General features: G+C 38.8%; 1 protein-coding gene across 6 annotated transcripts in view; it reads left to right on the forward strand.

Annotated features, from left to right (window-relative positions):
* The window catches only part of dcdc2c (doublecortin domain containing 2C), a 77,881-nt gene that overhangs the window by 53,273 nt on the left and 6,475 nt on the right, over positions 1–18,133 (forward strand). For all 6 annotated transcript variants that reach the window (XM_062983288.1, XM_062983271.1, XM_062983279.1 and 3 more), the window contains 2 exons: positions 1,693–1,818; positions 6,599–6,659. In XM_062983288.1, coding sequence (XP_062839358.1) covers positions 1,693–1,818; positions 6,599–6,659 — 187 coding nt within the window. The remainder of the gene's footprint in view (positions 1–1,692; positions 1,819–6,598; positions 6,660–18,133) is intronic.

Raw genomic sequence — 18,133 nt, forward strand, 5'->3', positions numbered from 1 at the left:
TACTGTTGAGACAAAGTTTCAGTCAAGTTGTAGATGTTAAAGAATGAAAGATATTGTCTATATTTTGTACAAATGAAACTGAAGAACTAAAACTATGCAACAAGTTACGCTTTTTGAACTAAAGAAACCATAAATAAATAATTCTTTGTTTTTAATAAAGATGGTGTTCCTGAGTGTGAATTGCTCTATTTAGTGTCAGCGGAAGATTCATCTCACATACTTTACCTCAGTGTGGCATCATCTTATACATGCACACGTACAGACTCAAGTGTTTATAGCTGGCAGTGGCTGGGATCCTGAAAGAAGGATTGCCCCCTGTCATAGTGGGATTTGAGAGATCTCATATTAAAAAGGCGTGGCAAAGGTGTGGGATATTAAGAAAAAGATTCCCTTAGCCTAAATGAAAAGGGCTTTGGGCAGGGTGTCCTGCATTTGATGGTGGCAGTGGTTGGGATCTTGAAGGAGAGATTTCCCCCTGCCTGTTTGAGAAGCCACTCTTGTGCCTTTTGTGTAGTGAACCTTGCATACTCCTGTGTATCTCGGTGTCTGAGCTAGTTTACAAGGGAAGATACAGTCTTCAGACAGCCTAGACCTAAGCCATGTAGGACTTTATAGATAATAACTAGTGCTTTGAATTGGTAGCCAACATACTTACCTGTGGCAGGTTGGTTAACAGCAAAGCAATGCCTCCCCTTTCCCTCATCAACTCTGGAGCTGAGAGAAGAAGACCCAGGCACCCTTTCGGTCCTTTGTGTGTGGTGGGGATAGGCCAGCTGATGAGTTTAAACCTCCAGTTTGAAGTGATTTGCTGGCCAGTCTGACTGGAGTACCTGTATGTTCTGGCTGGGTGTTTCCAATCAGGTCATCCTCCTGCATATATAAAGAGGTGATGCCCAGAGCTCTGGTAGTTGGTGTCTGGAAAGCATCCCACCTTCCCTATATTTGGCATAGCTTGGGGACAAGAGAAGGCATTGCAGTAGTATGTTGTCACACTTGGTGGTGGTTGGGCATGTGTAATGGCTCTGGGATGGACAGGTCTAGCTTTGCTGGAATAGCAGAGAGCAGTATTTCTCAAACTATGTTCTTCCAGATGTTTTGGACTTCAGCTCCCACAGTTCCTGACAGCTGGTAAACTGACTGGGATTTCTGGGAGCTCAAGTCAAAAACACCTGGAGGAACAACATTTGAGAAACATTGGCAGAGAGGGGCCCTTTGCAGGACTTGAGGGGCCTGGGAATGGTGCAGGTCTCATGCAGGTGAAGCTGAAGCTGAAGCCCGCACCAAATGTGTTCTGGTGGTAGAGGATCATATATGATGGATGGCTGCTCCTGTGGTTGGCTCCAGCCATCCCAAGGGTATTTGGGATCTGGACCCATGCAGGCACCAGCTTAATTGCATAACCAATATAGTAACCAATATATTGGTTGCGCCATATATTGTAACCTATATAGTTGTGGCCAACAAAACCCCATTATTATGAATATTGCTAGTATATGCATATTTGTTTAAAGGATGCACATGATACTACAAATGGACCAGAAGTCAGTGGAGATGTAACAGAGATCCTTGTAACCAGGCACATTTGGTTCATGTAACCAGTACCATTTAACATTAGAAAATGTTGTGTATTTTATTTTGTTTGTTGTTTTAAATAATAAAAATTGAAGAATGCATCTTTCTTTTTTCATGTAGCCTTCAGAAGAGAACAAAGAAAGTCTCTATGAGGAAGGAGAAAGACAGGAAGTGGAGGCAGAAGAGGAGCCTGTGCAGAAAGAAGAAGAACCTGTGCAGAAAGAAGAAGAACCTGTGCAGAAAACAGTCAGTGTAATACTCAGACATTTCAACATATAAAAACTGACACAGCAAAAGCTAAAATACTGTGTAGAAGAAATTGGTGCCACACTATTACTTTATGACAAGAATTTATTCATAGATATTGATTCATTAGTTCAAAAGATGTAAGAGAATTGTTTTCACTAGCCCCCTATTGCACAGAAGTTTTGAAGTGGTCTTGACCAACTGTCTCTCCTTTCCGTTCACAGGTTCATATATTATACTGGGGTTAACTTCGTAGTGGGAAGGAAGATGCCTAGAAGGATGGCTGCTTTCAATCTGATTTGACCAATTGCATTTTTATCCTATATTTGATTATAGGAAGCATTTAATTAGTATCACATAAGCATTGGATGCTGCTGCAAAGTTCCTTCCTATCCATATCTAACATCAGATTGTTATAAATGCCATGGTAGAAGTAAGGGGGGAAATGTGATTTTTTTTCAAAAAGTATTCTTAAGGTGGCGGGGGGGGGGGGGGGCGGGAGGAGGCAATTCTTCTTATGCATTTCTTCTTATACATTTCAAAAGTCTGATTGTGTCTTCAGATTTTTTTTGGAACATTGAAGATCATATGTTTTTTGTAGGGATATAATTATGTGCTTTTTTAAAAGAAAGCAATTCATAATTTATTTCTCACTGTGAGAAAAGTATTTGAAAATGTTCTTGAAGACTGTTCACTCTTAGAGATATTTGCATGTGATTTTACTCAGAAAACAGAATTTGCTGCATTGGAAACAGCATTTTCTGTGCAGGTAATATCTCTGTGCAGAAATACTGTTTCTTTAATTTATTACATTTTGCAGGAAATGCTGTTTTGTGTACACAATAATAGTCAAAATAAATCCCAAGCTGCAAAGATTTGCACTCATTTAGCATTATTTTCAAGGGTTTCTTAACACTTTAGAAAATCATTTTTCAACCATTTTTCTGTTATTTTCAAATATCCTCTCCCTATTGCTTTCTTCAAAATAATAAGGAAAGGCAACTTGTTTTATAAGGACATCTCCTGAGGTGATGGTAATAATAAAATGCTTTTAGTTTCTCAAAGTTGTTCAGAATTAATTTATATGGTTGCTCCAACTAGAGTAGAGGTACGAAGCATGCAATTTTTACCTCTAGCCAGTCAAAATTCAAAACGACTAACAGATTGGAGAGCTGGGCCAAAATGAGCAAAAATGAAGGTCAACAGGTACTATACTTGTGGAAAGGCCCCACCTGAATTGCCATGGCTCAGTGCTATGGAATCATGGGAATTGTAGTTTTACAAGGTGTTTAGCCTTCACCAGAGTGACGTTAAACTGCCTTAATTCTACAGTTCAGATGTACCCCAAAAGTCTTAGTAAACCATGACTCTATTCTGCTTTGGTCAAAGCTTACCTAGAATACTACATCTAGGTCTTGGCAACACAGTTCAATTGACAAAATGGTATGTGTCCTGAAGAGGGCAACATAAATGGTCAAAGGTCTGAAACGTATGACATGTGAGGCTTAGGGAACTGGGCATGTTTAACCTGGAGTAGAGATAGCTGAGTGGGGACATGATAGCAATGTTTAAATATTTGAAAGGATGCCAAGTTGAGGAGGGGTTTTTCTGCTAGGACATGGAGCAGTGGATTCCAACTACAGAAAAAGAAATTCCACCAAACATTAGGAAGAACTTCCTTGACAATAAGAGCTTCTTGACAGTGGAACTCACTGCCTCAGAGTGTGGTGAAAGCTTCTTTTTGGAGGCTTTTAAAACACAGACTGGATAGTCATTTTCCAGGAGTGTTTTGATTGTATGTTCCTGTATGGCTGGGTTTAGGCTGGATGATCCTTGCGGTCTCTATCAACTCTATCAATCTGAATGCTGGGAACTGTAGTCCAAGAATGTCTAGAAGGCTTCATGGCTCCCACTCCAGTACTAGGAACCAGTATTTCCCTGATATTCAGTCAAATTTACCATTATTTTCAGGTAGCATGTGCTTATGATATCTGTATGAATACTGAAATCACACAGATGGGGCCAGTCTTAGTTTGGCGATTTACCTGTATGCTATGCCTGTGCATCAGGCGAGAAGAATTATGCTGTGGTAAATGTAAAAGACACCATAGAATTTTGGGAAAAGCTTAAAAAGCCACAATATCTTGGCAGAAAGAAGTACTGGAGGGCAATGATGAAAAAGAATACATTTATGTTTGGTAAATAATATTTGCCGAGTATGCTACATATTGACTCTGTAAACATTACAAAGCATTTGCTTAGAGATTAAAATATTTGTCAAGATATATAGGAATAATTTATTACCATTCATTATTTCAGGAATCTATTACTACCAAAGGAGTTTCTTTAATTAATAATGCCAAAAATGTCAATAAAAGGCATATGTCTTGATGAAGTAGTTCCTTTCTCAGTGAAATTTTGTAACTTAGAAAAAAATCCAATCTGTATTGATTTTCGGATTGGTTGTATTCTGCTATGCTTACAAAATATCCTTAAACGAATATATCTGCTTGCTTTCTTGATAGTGTTCAATGGCTACAGTTAAGTATTTTAGAACTTCCCCTGAAGATGGGATTGATATTGATCAAGGTAGAGCTATTAAGCACCTGCTACTGTAGGAGAGGAATGTGTTGCGAGAATCTGCTGTGATAAACCTTTATGATATTTGACTTCCACTGTACATATAAGTGGGATTTATAATCCTATGCATCTGTTCTCAGAAGGAAGCCTCATTCAGTGTGGTGTATTTAGAAATAGAAGTGATAGGATCACAATCTTAAACTATCTTGTAACAGACAAGAGTCCTTTCTCCCACCCTGGACTTTCCACAGATATATAAACCCCACTTGCCTAGTTTCCAATATACTCACAGCCTCTGAGGATGCCTGCCATAGATGTGGGCAAAACGTCAGGAGATAATGCTTCTGGAACATGGCCATACAGCCTGGAAAACTCATAGCAACCCTGTCTTGTTATATTCAGAAGACAATAAGTTTAAAGCCAGCTTTATGTCCAACAGCTACATTGGACTTGTATCACAAACGCCTAGTTAACAGTTAAGGGAAATGATTACTGTTATGTTTACGCAACAGTTTTACATAAATGGAAAAAATATTCTTAGATTGATTGTGTCTGGATATAACACTTCATATACATTTAAGAGTGGGAATTTTATAGGCATGCTTCAGAGAATGTTGGATAATATGTCCATCTTGTTTGTTCTCTTGGCTCAAAAATGTAATAATTAAAACAAAGTTTATGGCTTACCTTAACCCCTTGGAGTGAAGGATGCATCAAACAGTCTTTTAAATAATTATTCCTTTAAACTACATTGCTGTTCTCAATCAATCACAGTACTATCAATCTTTGGTGTCCCCTATTCAGAGTACTTCACTTTGCATTAGTCTGCTGGGCTCTGAAGAACACAGACTAGCTATTACAAAATAAACATACATTAGCAGTTTGTCGTCTTCTGAGAGAAAATGCTTCAGTAAACCCAACGCTGTTATAAATCTTATAACTTTTAACTGCAGGTGCACTTTGTTTAACACATTATGAAAGCAGATTTATTACAGCAATTACTCTGCTGACATCTGTGAAATATACTGAAATTTCATGGGGATTTAGACTGCGTGATTTTTCTAGCCTGTGTTACCGTCTGTCACTTTTTATCCTATTTAAAAAGTTAGACATAAAATCTATATCTCACGGATGACTGCTATTTCACACCATTTTAAAAAATACGTTTTGCTCTCATTCTTGGACCCAGTGGTCCCTCCCATCCACATACTGTATCTATACATTGTCTCCCATCCCGCCCACTGCTCCAATGTCCCTTCTATAGAAATAAGGCACATGTTTTCCAGCTTATCATAGACCTGCTTATGCACATTGGCAGAAAAAGGAAGAGAGAGAACAGCCATTTGGTTTATTCTCATACAGCACAGGTTGCCCATATTTTAACAGTTTCTTCCAGTATTTCATGAGTGATATTGATTGAAGTATGGGAAATTTTGAACAAAGTCATGCTAGGTTCTTAGCCTCCTCCCCAAAATGCCCTCAGATAATATTAGTACAGGGAGCATCTCAGTTTTGCTTATGCATTATTGTGTAACATAAGAATTTAGGTGGGATTACACTTCTCTGGCTTCAGTTGGAATGTAGTCAAGTATCACCCTTGATATCAGACTATTTGCATTTTTTCTCGATAATTTAGAAGTATGTTTTGTTCTCGCAGCTGTCCAATAGGATAAAAGGTGTGAAGCCAGAGATTACCCTTTTTGACCCTAAACACTCAAACTGAGGGTGCATTTACATTATAGAATTAAAGCAGTTTGACACTATTTTAACTGGCATGGCTCAATGCTATGGAATCCTGGGATCTGTAGTTTTACATGGCCTTTAGCTTTCTTTTTCTCTGGTGCCTCACCAAAATAACTACTTCCAGGATTCCACAGCACTAAACATTAACTCTACAGCGTAGATGCATCCTGCATTTTTCCCAATTCTTGCTTCAATGATTCTTCAATATTTTTCCCCATATTTTTCCCCAATGATTCCCATATTTTTCTTGAAGGAAAGACTTGAAGTCCCCATTCAGAGGAAAAATATTCTCAAGGATAGTAGGGGCTTCAGCAGGAAGGGGAAGAGGGGAAAGCCTCATTCTGGGACCAAATCCATATTGTTTGAAAAATTTTGTAGTTCTATAGCCACACACATGCTTGTTCTCGGAGAAATGAAGTGTTTTGGAAACCCTAATTAATGGTGATTTCTATTTCAGGAGAAAAAAGGCGTTTTCAAAAAAATGTTTGGATTCTTTTTCAGTAAATCAAAGAAGAAAGGTATGTCATCTTTTCTGTCTGAGCATGATAAATATCTTTACAAGATAAACATGGAAGACTATAAAATGATCAGATCTTTATCTGTCTAGCTTAGTATTCTTTCCAGAAACAACGGGTATCCAGAGAAATATAAAGGATTAATTTCACAAGCAAGGCACAGTGCCAGCACTCATCCTAGTTAGTTTAATCTCTAGCATCTGGTAGACAGACGTTCATGATTTCTTAATATGGAAATTATGCTCTTCGTGCTCAGAGTTAGTAGGTAGTAGTCATCACAATAATAATAATTTGTGATTTTCTATGCTTTGATTTGTTCCAAGTGCAGTTTCATCATTTGAAAAATATTTCAACTTTCTCCAGTTTACATTTTCTGCATTATGCCGAATGTATTACAAACCTTCATTATATCTTCTTTGGGGAGTTTCAGAGTTTACCTAGAGCAGAAATGAAAACGGGGCGAGGGGGGGGGGATAACTGATTCTCACTTTTTGCCAATGTCTGATGGATTTCCCATTTCTCAAACTTTGGGAGGGCCAGACATTCACTATCTTGCCATAAAGACAAACTCAGATTAGTCAGTGAGAGTACATTCAGCATGGCAGTATAGCCAGTGATGTTTAGATGATAAGTATATATGCATAGTACATATTTGTTGTATTCATAATTTTAGTAATTATGTGTACATTTTAAAACATTTTAGCTTATAATGACTTCTGCATTATGGCTGTGAATCATATTTCAGAGCAAAAAAGTTCTAATGGTCTGCATTAGATTCTCAGAGGGTGTAGGTGCAGAGAAAGCAACACTTCCATTTTCATTAATCAGCAGATTTAAATTTTAATCCAACGTATATTCTGAAATTCCATGCACAACGGCAGTCTTCAAATAATGCTTGAGCCTGCCATAAAGAACACATTTAGTTTAGTATTGAAATCTCCATTGTATGTCTCCTTTTGACTTATGGCAACCTTTTATAATTTTCTTAGTCAAGGATGCCCTGTTATGGTTTGCCATTGCTTTCCTCTGAAGTGCAGCTAGTAGTACCTGGTATTCTAGATAGGCTCCAGTGTCTTTAGGGTGTTTAGACCACAATTAGTCAGCATTTTGCACTGCTTTAGCTATGGTTTGATTCTTATTGGTAAAGGGTGTAGTGCATCAAGCACTCATAATGTACAGTTTTTGATTATTTGGACAATTTGCACAGACAGTCTCTTCAGTTCCAAAAATGGCACAGAAGACTGCTGAAATTACTTTGCCAAAGCATGGCCCCAATCAGGACTGTCCTCGGGGGAAACCTATTTTGTCTCTTGAACCAAGTAGTTCATATTCTTTGTCCCCTCTTTTCAAGAAATGTGATCCAGTGGTACTCAAACTTTTGGCGTTGCTGATATCATGAATTTTCAAATTCACCTAATTATATTTTCACCAGTTTATTCAACATATTTATAGCATTTTATCAAAAAATGTTCAATGATGCTGTGTCTGTATATGGTGCAGATTAGGAACTGAATTCATCTGTTATGATGATTAACATTCAAGAAACAACAGTTTAGATATATAATTCTGTTGGAATATAACAGGTGTTTAGAAACAATGCTAGTATCCATCAATACTTGATGATTTTAATGAATTCCACTCAACATTTTTTTTTGGTGTGAAAAGCTTGTCACATAACTAATTCCATATTTAAAACTTCTTAATTTTGCCAGAACGCAATTGCACAGCAGGGTTTGTCTGTGTGTGTGTTCATCACTGCTGTGCTGGTCTAAGTTTGCTTTCCAAAGTTGCCTCCTTCTTTTTAGTTGTTTTATGCCTGCCATTTTTGTACATTCGTCTGCCTTTTTATCTGATGCTGTTTGTTGGTTATTTTTCCCTGGGCTAGAGTTGACAAATGTCCAGTTCATATACCCATTACTTACATCTTCAGTATGTTATTCCATTATTTTCTGATCTGCTTGTTAGCATGAACATTCCAGTGATTGTGCAGTAATAAATGTTAGTATATTAAAAGCACTTCTTGCCTCCTAATAAAAGTCAACATGTCTAGCAACAATAAATTTATTCATTAAAAAGTTTCAAATGTAAAATCAAATGAGAATTTCTAATAAAATAACAAGAGAGGGGGAAAAGACAATATTAAAGAATAATAATAATAATAATAATAATAATAATAATAATAATAATCCCCCTGCAGGTGCCACCTTAACGTGGTGGGGGGGCTTAACCACTCCAGTGATGACTGAGGGCTGTGCTGGCGGTAGTGTACCTACCGGCAGTTCCAACCAAGCCAGAGAGGCCTCAGCTGAGGAGTGGAACTAAGTGCACCTAACCCGTTAGCATTATGGAGAATCAAACGAAAATGAAGTCTATACTGGCTCGGTCGTCGCCCAGGATAAAAAGGACCGCGGTGGATGCTGCTGATTCTGGACATCCATCAACAAGTGAGCTACGGAATCAAAATACAAATGAACAGTCACAGAAGCGGCAAAAATATATAATGCCAGAAAACCTCACAATTATTAAATGCTACTACAAATCTAAACCTCAAAGGCGTGGCTACCAAAAAAGGATGCATCAACTGTGGAAACAAGAGTACCCTGACTCACAGATAACAGAACCCCGACTGGTTGACCAACGAAGATTCATAATCAGAAACAAAGTGTTCAGTGAAGTTGAACTCGAAGAAATCCAGAAAATTTGCAAAGTAAATTACCATCAGACCATAGCAAAGACAGCAACAGAGACTCCAGCAACACTTGGAATGGTGGAACAGATTGAACCAGAAGAAAGTGTAGAGCTTTTGCAAGAATTTGAAGAACCAGCACTTGAAACACCTGTTGAACCACCAGGAACCTTGACAGCAATTTATTTATTTATTTATTTACAGTATTTATATTCCGCCCTTCTCACCCCGAAGGGGACTCAGGGCAGATTACAATGAACACATATATGGCAAACATTCAATGCCAACAGACAAACAACATACATTAGATAGACTCAGAGGTATTTTTAAACATTTTTCCAGCTTCACAATTCCGGCCACAGGGGGAGCTGTTGCTTCACCGTCCAGTAGTGGCTGTACTTCCGCATTCCTTTCCTCGTGTTTTGCTGGCAATTTTATGGTGTTGTAAATTAGCCTCCCGCATAAAGCGTTCCTAAATTTCCCTAATTGACAGGTGCAACTGTCTTTCGGGGCTGCATAGGTCAACAGCAAGCCAGGGCTATTAATGGTCGGAGGCTTAACCCGACCCGGGCTTCGAACTCATGACCTCTCGGTCAGTAGTGATTTATAGCAGCTGGTTACTAGCCAGCTGCGCCACAGCCTGGCCCAACAAGACAATAAGAGCTCAAGGATAAGATCATGGCTCATGCTGCAGCAAATGCAATAAGAAAGCGGCTCCCAACTCTAAAAACAGTGCCCAAGAGACACCTGGCGCCTCTCATGAAGGATGTGAATACAGTACTCTCCACTGTCCAAATAACATCAATTGAACAAACAAACCAGTATGCCTACAGTGCAGCAGTGATAGTAACAGAAGAGCTTGGGCTCCTACAACCAAGGCAGCCCCAAAGAAAATTGACTGGAAAACCAATGTAGAAGGTCAGGCTAGAGTTGAAAATCCAAAAACTTAGATCAGATGCAAGTAACCTGAAAAATATGAAAGAGAGGAAACTGAAGAATGACAAAATCAAGCAATACCTGATCCGAAAGTACTGGCTGAACACCAGAAAAATTGAAGAAGCTTTGGAAATCGCGAAAGAACAAATTACAGCAACAGCCAGAAAAATTGAAAGATATGAAGCCAGAATCATCCAGTACAGACAAAATCAATTATTTCAATCAGACCAAAGACGGTTCTACCAGAGCCTGAACCAAACAACAGATACAGTAACCATAAAGCCAGAGAAAACTGCAACAACGAAGTTCTGGAAAGAACTTTGGGAAAATAATAAGAACTACAACAAAAACGCTGGGGGGATAAAGGAGTTTGAAGGAAAATTCTCACAGAACAAAATGGAACAGATGGAAATAACAACTGAAATGATCAGCAAACGAGTGCAAAAAGTCAAGAACTGGACATTGCCTGGTAGTGATCAACTTCATGGATTTTGGCTCAAACATCTGATTAGTTTACATGGAAAAATGGCCCAACAATTCAATGAGATGCTGCAGAAAGGAAGTATCAGTGAATGGCTAACAACTGGAAGAACATACCTGATGCAAAAGGATCCAGCAAAAGGAGCAGCACCAGGAAACTACAGGCCAATAACGTGTCTGCCCACTATGTTTAAACTACTGACTGGCATCATAGCTGACAGAATTCAAGACTATCTTGAAGAAAAAAACATATTGCCAGATGAACAGAAACGCAACAAACGGAAAAGCAGGTATTAGGAAGTATTACTAAATACCAGTTAGTAATTGACAAAATGATTTTGGAGAACTGTAAAAGCCGAAAAGCTAATCTTTACATGACGTGGATTGACTACAAAAAGGCCTTTGACTCACTCCCACACAGCTGGATCATCAAGTGCCTGGATGCCATCGGGATTAGTAAAAACGTTGGCACCTTTATTGAAAACATAATGGAGCATTGGAAAACTGAACTGTTTGTTGGAAATGAAAGCTATGGACTTGTCAGCATCAGAAGAGGAATTTTCCAGGGAGACTCATTGTCCCCTCTGGTTTTCATTATTGCCATGATCCCTCTGTAAATAATCTTACAAAAAACAAATATCAGCTATCAAACATCTAAGAAATCTCACAAAATTTCGCATCTGATGTACATGGATGACCTGAAGCTGTATGGGAAAACGGAAACTGAAATCCAGTCTCTGACTAACACTGTCCAAATTTTTAGCACTGATATCAGCATGGAGTTTGGTTTGGACTAATGTTCGAGAGTGGCATTGAAGAAAGGAAAAATCATTGAAAGTGAGGGCATAAATATGCCTAATGGCCAAACAATAAAGTGTCACCAACCAGAGGCCTATAAATACCTGGGCATATTACAGCTGGACAACATCAAGCAAGAACATGTGAGAACTGTGGTCAGCAAAGAATACACACAGAGGGTCAGAAAAATTCTCAAAAGCAAGCTCAATGGAGGCAACACCATCAAGGCCATAAACACCTGGGCCATACCTGTCATAAGATATACTTCTGGCATCATAAACTGGACACAGGTGGAACTGGACAATTTAGACAGAAAAACAAGAAAACTCATGACCATTCATCATTCACTGCACCCCCGCAGTGATGTTGACCAGCTATATCTGCCTAGAAGATCAGGGGGCAGAGGACTCTTACAAGTAAAGCAAGCAGTCAAAGAAGAAGAACATACCCTGGCAGAATATGTAAAGCAAAGTGAAGAACCTGCTTTGATTGAAGTCAAAAATCAGAAACTTCTCAAAACACAGCAGACAAAGAATCGGTACAAGAAAACCACACTACAAACTAGAGCTGACAGCTGGCACAACAAAACACTGCATGGAAAGTTTCTTGACAAAATTGAGGGAAAAGCTGGTAAGGAGAAGACCTGGCTCTGGCTCACAAATGGGACCCTGAAGAAGGAGACAGAAGGCCTGATCCTTGCAGCCCAGGAGCAAGCCATCAGGGCCCAGGCTGTGGCGCAGGCTGTTGAGCAGACAGCTGCAACAAATCACTCTGACCAAGAGGTCATGAGTTCGAGGCCAGCTCGGAGCCCGTGTTTGTCTTTGTTCTATGTTAAGGCATTGAATGTTTGCCTTATATGTGTAATGTGATCTGCCCTGAGTCCCCTTCGGGGTGAGAAGGGTGGAATATAAATACTGTAAATAAATAAATAAATAAATAAATAAATAAATGTATTGACGAAAATGCATTGACAGTCACATTGACGAAAAACAACAGGAAAAACTCAGCCGCTATCAGGACCTCAAGATTGAACTTCAAAGACTCTGGCAGAAACCAGTGCAAGTGGTCCCGGTGGTGATGGGCACACTGGGTGCCGTGCCAAAAGATCTCAGTCGGCATTTGGAAACAATAGACATTGACCAAATTACAATCTGCCAACTGCAAAAAGCTACCCTACTAGGATCTGCGCGCATCATCCAAAAATACATCACACAGTCCTTGGGAAGTGTTCGACTTGTGATTTTATGATACGAAATCCAGCATATCTATCTTGTTTGCTGTGTCATAATAATAATAAGAATAATAAGAATAATAATAGCAAGAGACCATGAACGAAACACTTCAGTTAAAGTCTGAAAACACTGATGCTATAAACAGAATGGCGGGAATGCTGTGGTAAATGTCCTTGGGAAGAAACCATGGTCATGAATCAATATATTTCTGGTAAGTAAACTCTCATTTTAATGGAATTGAGAAAGCAGGATGTTTTGTATTAAAACTCTACTATTAGCTGCTTTGAATGTAGTATACATTAGATATAATTATTAAGTGTAATTACTATGTATGGTTTTAAAGCAGAAAGTGCATATTCTATTTAACACCAATTAACTTCTGGTTTGCATGTGAATTAACTTCTGGCCCCCATAATTCAAGTGTAAGGATGACATTCAGTGGTAAGAGTGTTGCAGCAGACGCACACCACAAAGGTGATAAAGTACTCTAAGTACCATTGCTATGTAAACTACGAAGCTGGTTTACTAGACATATATCCTGTCCCTGATATTTTAGCATGTATTGTCAGTTGCTAAATTACTGGATTTTTAACACCGAAAGAATGCTGTGCCCATTGTTTCCTTCATTCTCCAGTGAACATATCTGTAAGAAGCAAGGACAGGAGGTGAATGTTGAAATCCTAACAAGTGTTATACTCTGGGCAAACAGAGCTATAGCTCTTTGAGGTCCAGGAAAACAGTAGCTGACCTAGCTGTCAGCAAGAAATGAATAATAAAGTGAGGACTTGTACCTAAACCCACATCACTATCTCTAAATACAAGAGAGGATCAAACTGGGTGTATGGATTCCCTTGATAGTTATAAAATACGATGACTGTTCACCCTCTGCTCCAGGTACAGTAGAGTCTCACTTATCCAACACTCGCTTATCCAACGTTCTGGATTATCCAACGCATTTTTGTAGTCAATGTTTTCAATACATCATGATATTTTGGTGCTAAATTCATAAATACAGTAATTACTGCATAGCATTACTGTGTATTGAACTACTTTTTCTGTCAAATTTGTTGTATAACATGATGTTTTGGTGCTTAATTTGTAAAATCATAACCTAATTTGATGTTTAATAGGCTTTTCCTTAACCTCTCCTTATTAACCAACATATTCGCTTATCCAACGTTCTGCCGGCCTGTTTATGTTGGATAAGTGAGACTCTACTGTAATTTCAATCAGTCAATGATATGTGTTGTCGAAGGCTTTCATGGCCGGGATCACAGGGTTGTTGTATGTCTTTCGGGCTGTGTGGCCATGTTCCAGAAGTATTCTCTCCTTTGAGTGTAGGAGAGAATACTTCTGGAACATGGCCACACAGCCCGAAAGACATACAACAACCCAGTCAATGATATGTTACATAGCAGCCAAAGGGAATACAATAATGCCTAACACCAGAGCTTAGAGATAAATAGTTATTCACGGTGAGCCTATCTTACCCTTCAATATCCAAAATCTTTTGCCATCAGACACCGACTTCTGTCTTCAAGGTGGTTGTTACAGACTACCTCTGGAAAATATAATTGTAAAGAGATTAAGGTAGTGATTGATACCACTGCCTTCTGAGAGAAAAAGGATGCCACTTCCATATTGTCCATTTGGATATGTCAGCTTAGAAGAAGTGTTATTAATACAGAACAAAATTGAAGATATACGATTGGTCATTCAGGACGTCAATTTTCCATCTATTAGCAGGCTCAAGACATTACACTGTGATGTTTCCTGCAGTGTACATGGGCTTGCACTCTGCTCTTGACTGTGATGGAGAGATTAGAGCTACTGCACATTTTCTGCCATTTTTGAGAAATAATTTGAAAGTGGTGTGTTGTGTTTTTATGCCCTGCAGAGGACATCGTCCAAGGGAAAGGAAAGGCTCTTGCCTGTCAATGATCTGCTGGTCATGTAGAATGTTAGGTTCTAATATGTGTGAGTTTAGAAGTATCTTGACAATAATATTGATTATCTCTCTCTCTCTCTCTCACGCTTTAAGCCCATCAAATTCTCATACTTTGGGCCCGAACTTCCACTCCGTGGATATCAGGGTACTGAGATTGGATTCAACGTGGCATTCCCTAACCAGTTTTACTCTGTTGAAACCTCATGCTTTTACTCCCATTTGAGTATTTACTTATTTAAGTGATCCCTCGTTGTCCAAGTATGATGGCCTTCCAAGTTCTTGAAAGATGCCTGTGCATGAATTTTTTTTTAATGTGTGGAGGTTGGTGCATAGCCGATCAACACACAGTCTTCACAGAGTGAGGGTCCCAACCAGTGGCGTGGTTAACATGACAATTGTGGCTTCGCAATCTGTTACAGTCTTCTTCCGCCTTCGCAGCCATTGTAACATGTACCATGTTATCTTCCACCTGGTCCTTTGTTGGGGTCTTTGGATTGTGCTCGGTCTGGAACTTCCCCTGTGTGCCCCCTCCCCCCGGGGAGTGCATTCATTGAGGGGTATTGTCCCGACCCATCTTTCTGCTCTACACTCTCCCAGCTGTTCCATTATTTAGTGAACTTTGTTTGTATGGTTCATGGCTGCCTAAAAGAACTAGGCTTTTGGTATGCTCCAAAGCCTGCGATATGAGATATGAAATAGAAACCCGCAAACCTCTGAAATCCAAAACCTTTTGCTACCAGCCATCTGCTTCCACCTTCAAGGTAGTGACTGCTTGTTCGTGTCTCTTGTCCTCTCTTCTTTTGCTGCTATCCATTTGCTTTCATGGTTCATAGACTAGTGATGCATGATGTGAAAAGGACAGCTAGAGACATCATTGGATCTAAATTGACATTGGTTTGAAGGTTTGGGTTCAATTTGTCATATATTAAGTATTGATTTTATTTGAGACAAACATGCCCCATTGTTTAGTTATCTTTATCTTCACAGTTATTTTACCTCATTAGAAGATTACCTTTCTTTTCTTCATACTTCATTATGCTTCTTCCTGCTCATTATGTATGTATTGTTCCATTAATTGGTATCCCTGTGCCAAACTGCTTGTTGATACCTCTGAATGGTGACAGTCATTTTCCTTGGTTTTTTTCTTCCTCACTGTCTAGATGTTTCTGTTGGTTAGACTGGTGGGTGAATTGAAGTATAACTCTAGTCATGGGTTGTATGTGTATATTCTTCACAAGGCATTCTTGCCACATACATAAATAGTGTTGACATGGACTGTTAGCTAATTGTCCTTGAGGTGAAATTATTTTATTGTTTGCTCTCACTTGTGTTGCTAATGATAAAATGTGTTTATGATTCATAAATCAATAAAGACTAATGACTTAATAAAACAATGGCCAAGGGACAGCTAGTGAGCCATATCCAGTATCTGCTGTGATACTTCAGATCCCCATCATTTCTAGCAGAAACGGGGTTTTTGTAAAGCTTTGGCTTGAATCCCCCCCCCCCCCCCCCAAGAATACCTTCGGAAATGGTACTGTCAGGCCAACTAATACAGTACGTCTTTTACAGTGAAATGAAAAAATGCTTCAGAAATGTAAAAGGATGATGCTTACATATTTAATGATATATTATTAAATGCAAATGCTATGTTTCTAAATACAAATATGTGGAGAACTGAGGTGACAGAGGATGGAATCCCCTTTGAATCCCACCGCTGCCACCAATTTATGTAGGGAGCTTATGTGAAGACTTGATGTGGCAGAGGAATGGAATCCTCTTTGAATCCCCTCAGCTTTGCCACCAATATTGTACAGAGGTGAGGTGTCTGACAGGAATGTGTGTCAGAGATGGAACCCTTTTGATCCCACACACGCACACACACAGGTACCACCACTTAATAAAGATGTTTTATGAGAAATGATGTTAATTAATTATTTGTTTGATTATCTTCTTCTTCGCTGCCACCAATGGAGACGTCAGGCAGATGGTACTGGTTCTTATAAGCTTTCTCTATTGGTTCCACTTCAGGTGTTGATGTTACTTAACTTAATATGAGAGTATGACAGAGGCTTAGTTAGAATAAAATCAAAATAAGTTTATTGCAGGTACAGAGCTTGATGGTTTCAGATAACTTGGTAAAGGCACTTCGCTTAATGGTTACAAATGGTTATGAGGTGGTTAAACTTTCAAAAATACTTCTTTCTTTAAGTTACACTAAACCCTGATCCTACTGGATCCCCTGGGATTAATTCTCCCTAATCCACAGGCTCTATAAAAGACCCTAGACAAATCACCTAACTTGCCTAGTCTGGTCCAACCTAAATCTGACTCAAATCTTTCTATTTAAGCCAGCCTGATTCTCCACACAAGAATCAGATTCTTCTCTGTGACTAGAGAATCACCAACTGCTAAAATAAATCCTTTTATTTTAGGCCTGACTCAAATTCTTCTGAGTCACCCTGATTCTCCACCTGAGAATCAGTTCCTTCACTGTGAATGGAAATCACAGACTGCTGGGTTTTAAAATATTCCCCCTTTTTCTTTCCAGGCGGCGGTTGGCTCCGCCCCTGTTGCTATGGTAACCTGCTCTAGCATTCTAAGATGGCTACCTTCCCCCATACATAATGTCAATTCAAATACTCACCCTTTTAACTTAGCCAAACCTGGCTGTTCAAACAAAATCAAATATACATATCATCTATAAACAAAATACAATTATACACTTCTTCACAAAATATTTCCACCATCTAGATACATTGTAAAATTTCTTTGACTGGCCCACCCCTAATGCTTCTTATATATTCATGTTTAAGTCCCCCAGCCTCCATTTCAGCAAGCAATCCATAAGATTTTGTTAAAGTGTTACTGATGGGTTTTAGTACATTCTTCTAAAGATGAATGTATTGATCTGTTTCTCTCTGTTTCTCTCTCAGTCTGTTTGTATATTTATATACATATTCACATATGTCTTCTGGCAGTTTTTTAAATTGCATTTCTTGATTTTCCCCCCTCCTGCTGTTGTTAATTAGTGCATTTGATCTGTGACTTAGGCAAAAATGCTTAAATACCCCAAAGTTATATTTTTATAATACTTGAATCTTTATGGTTGTGTTAGAATTCATGTAATAATGACAACAGCCTATTTATTCTTTCTCTCATACATACTGTAACTTTCATTTCTTGGTTGATTAACTTTAGGTAGATAACTGGGTATCATGAAGGTAATGAGAAAAAATGCATTGCACTTTCAATTACTTTTGGTAGGGAAAAGGTACAATTATAGGGCCTAAAAGGTACATCCCATGTGTTGTTATTATTCTGTTTGTATTGCAGATGTGTTTGTAGGACTGTGCCTGTAGAATTGCCAAACACTTTCCGTTAGAAGATCCTATTT

Source organism: Anolis carolinensis, chromosome 1 (genome assembly GCF_035594765.1).
Source record: "Anolis carolinensis isolate JA03-04 chromosome 1, rAnoCar3.1.pri, whole genome shotgun sequence".
Taxonomy (NCBI): domain Eukaryota; kingdom Metazoa; phylum Chordata; class Lepidosauria; order Squamata; family Dactyloidae; genus Anolis; species Anolis carolinensis.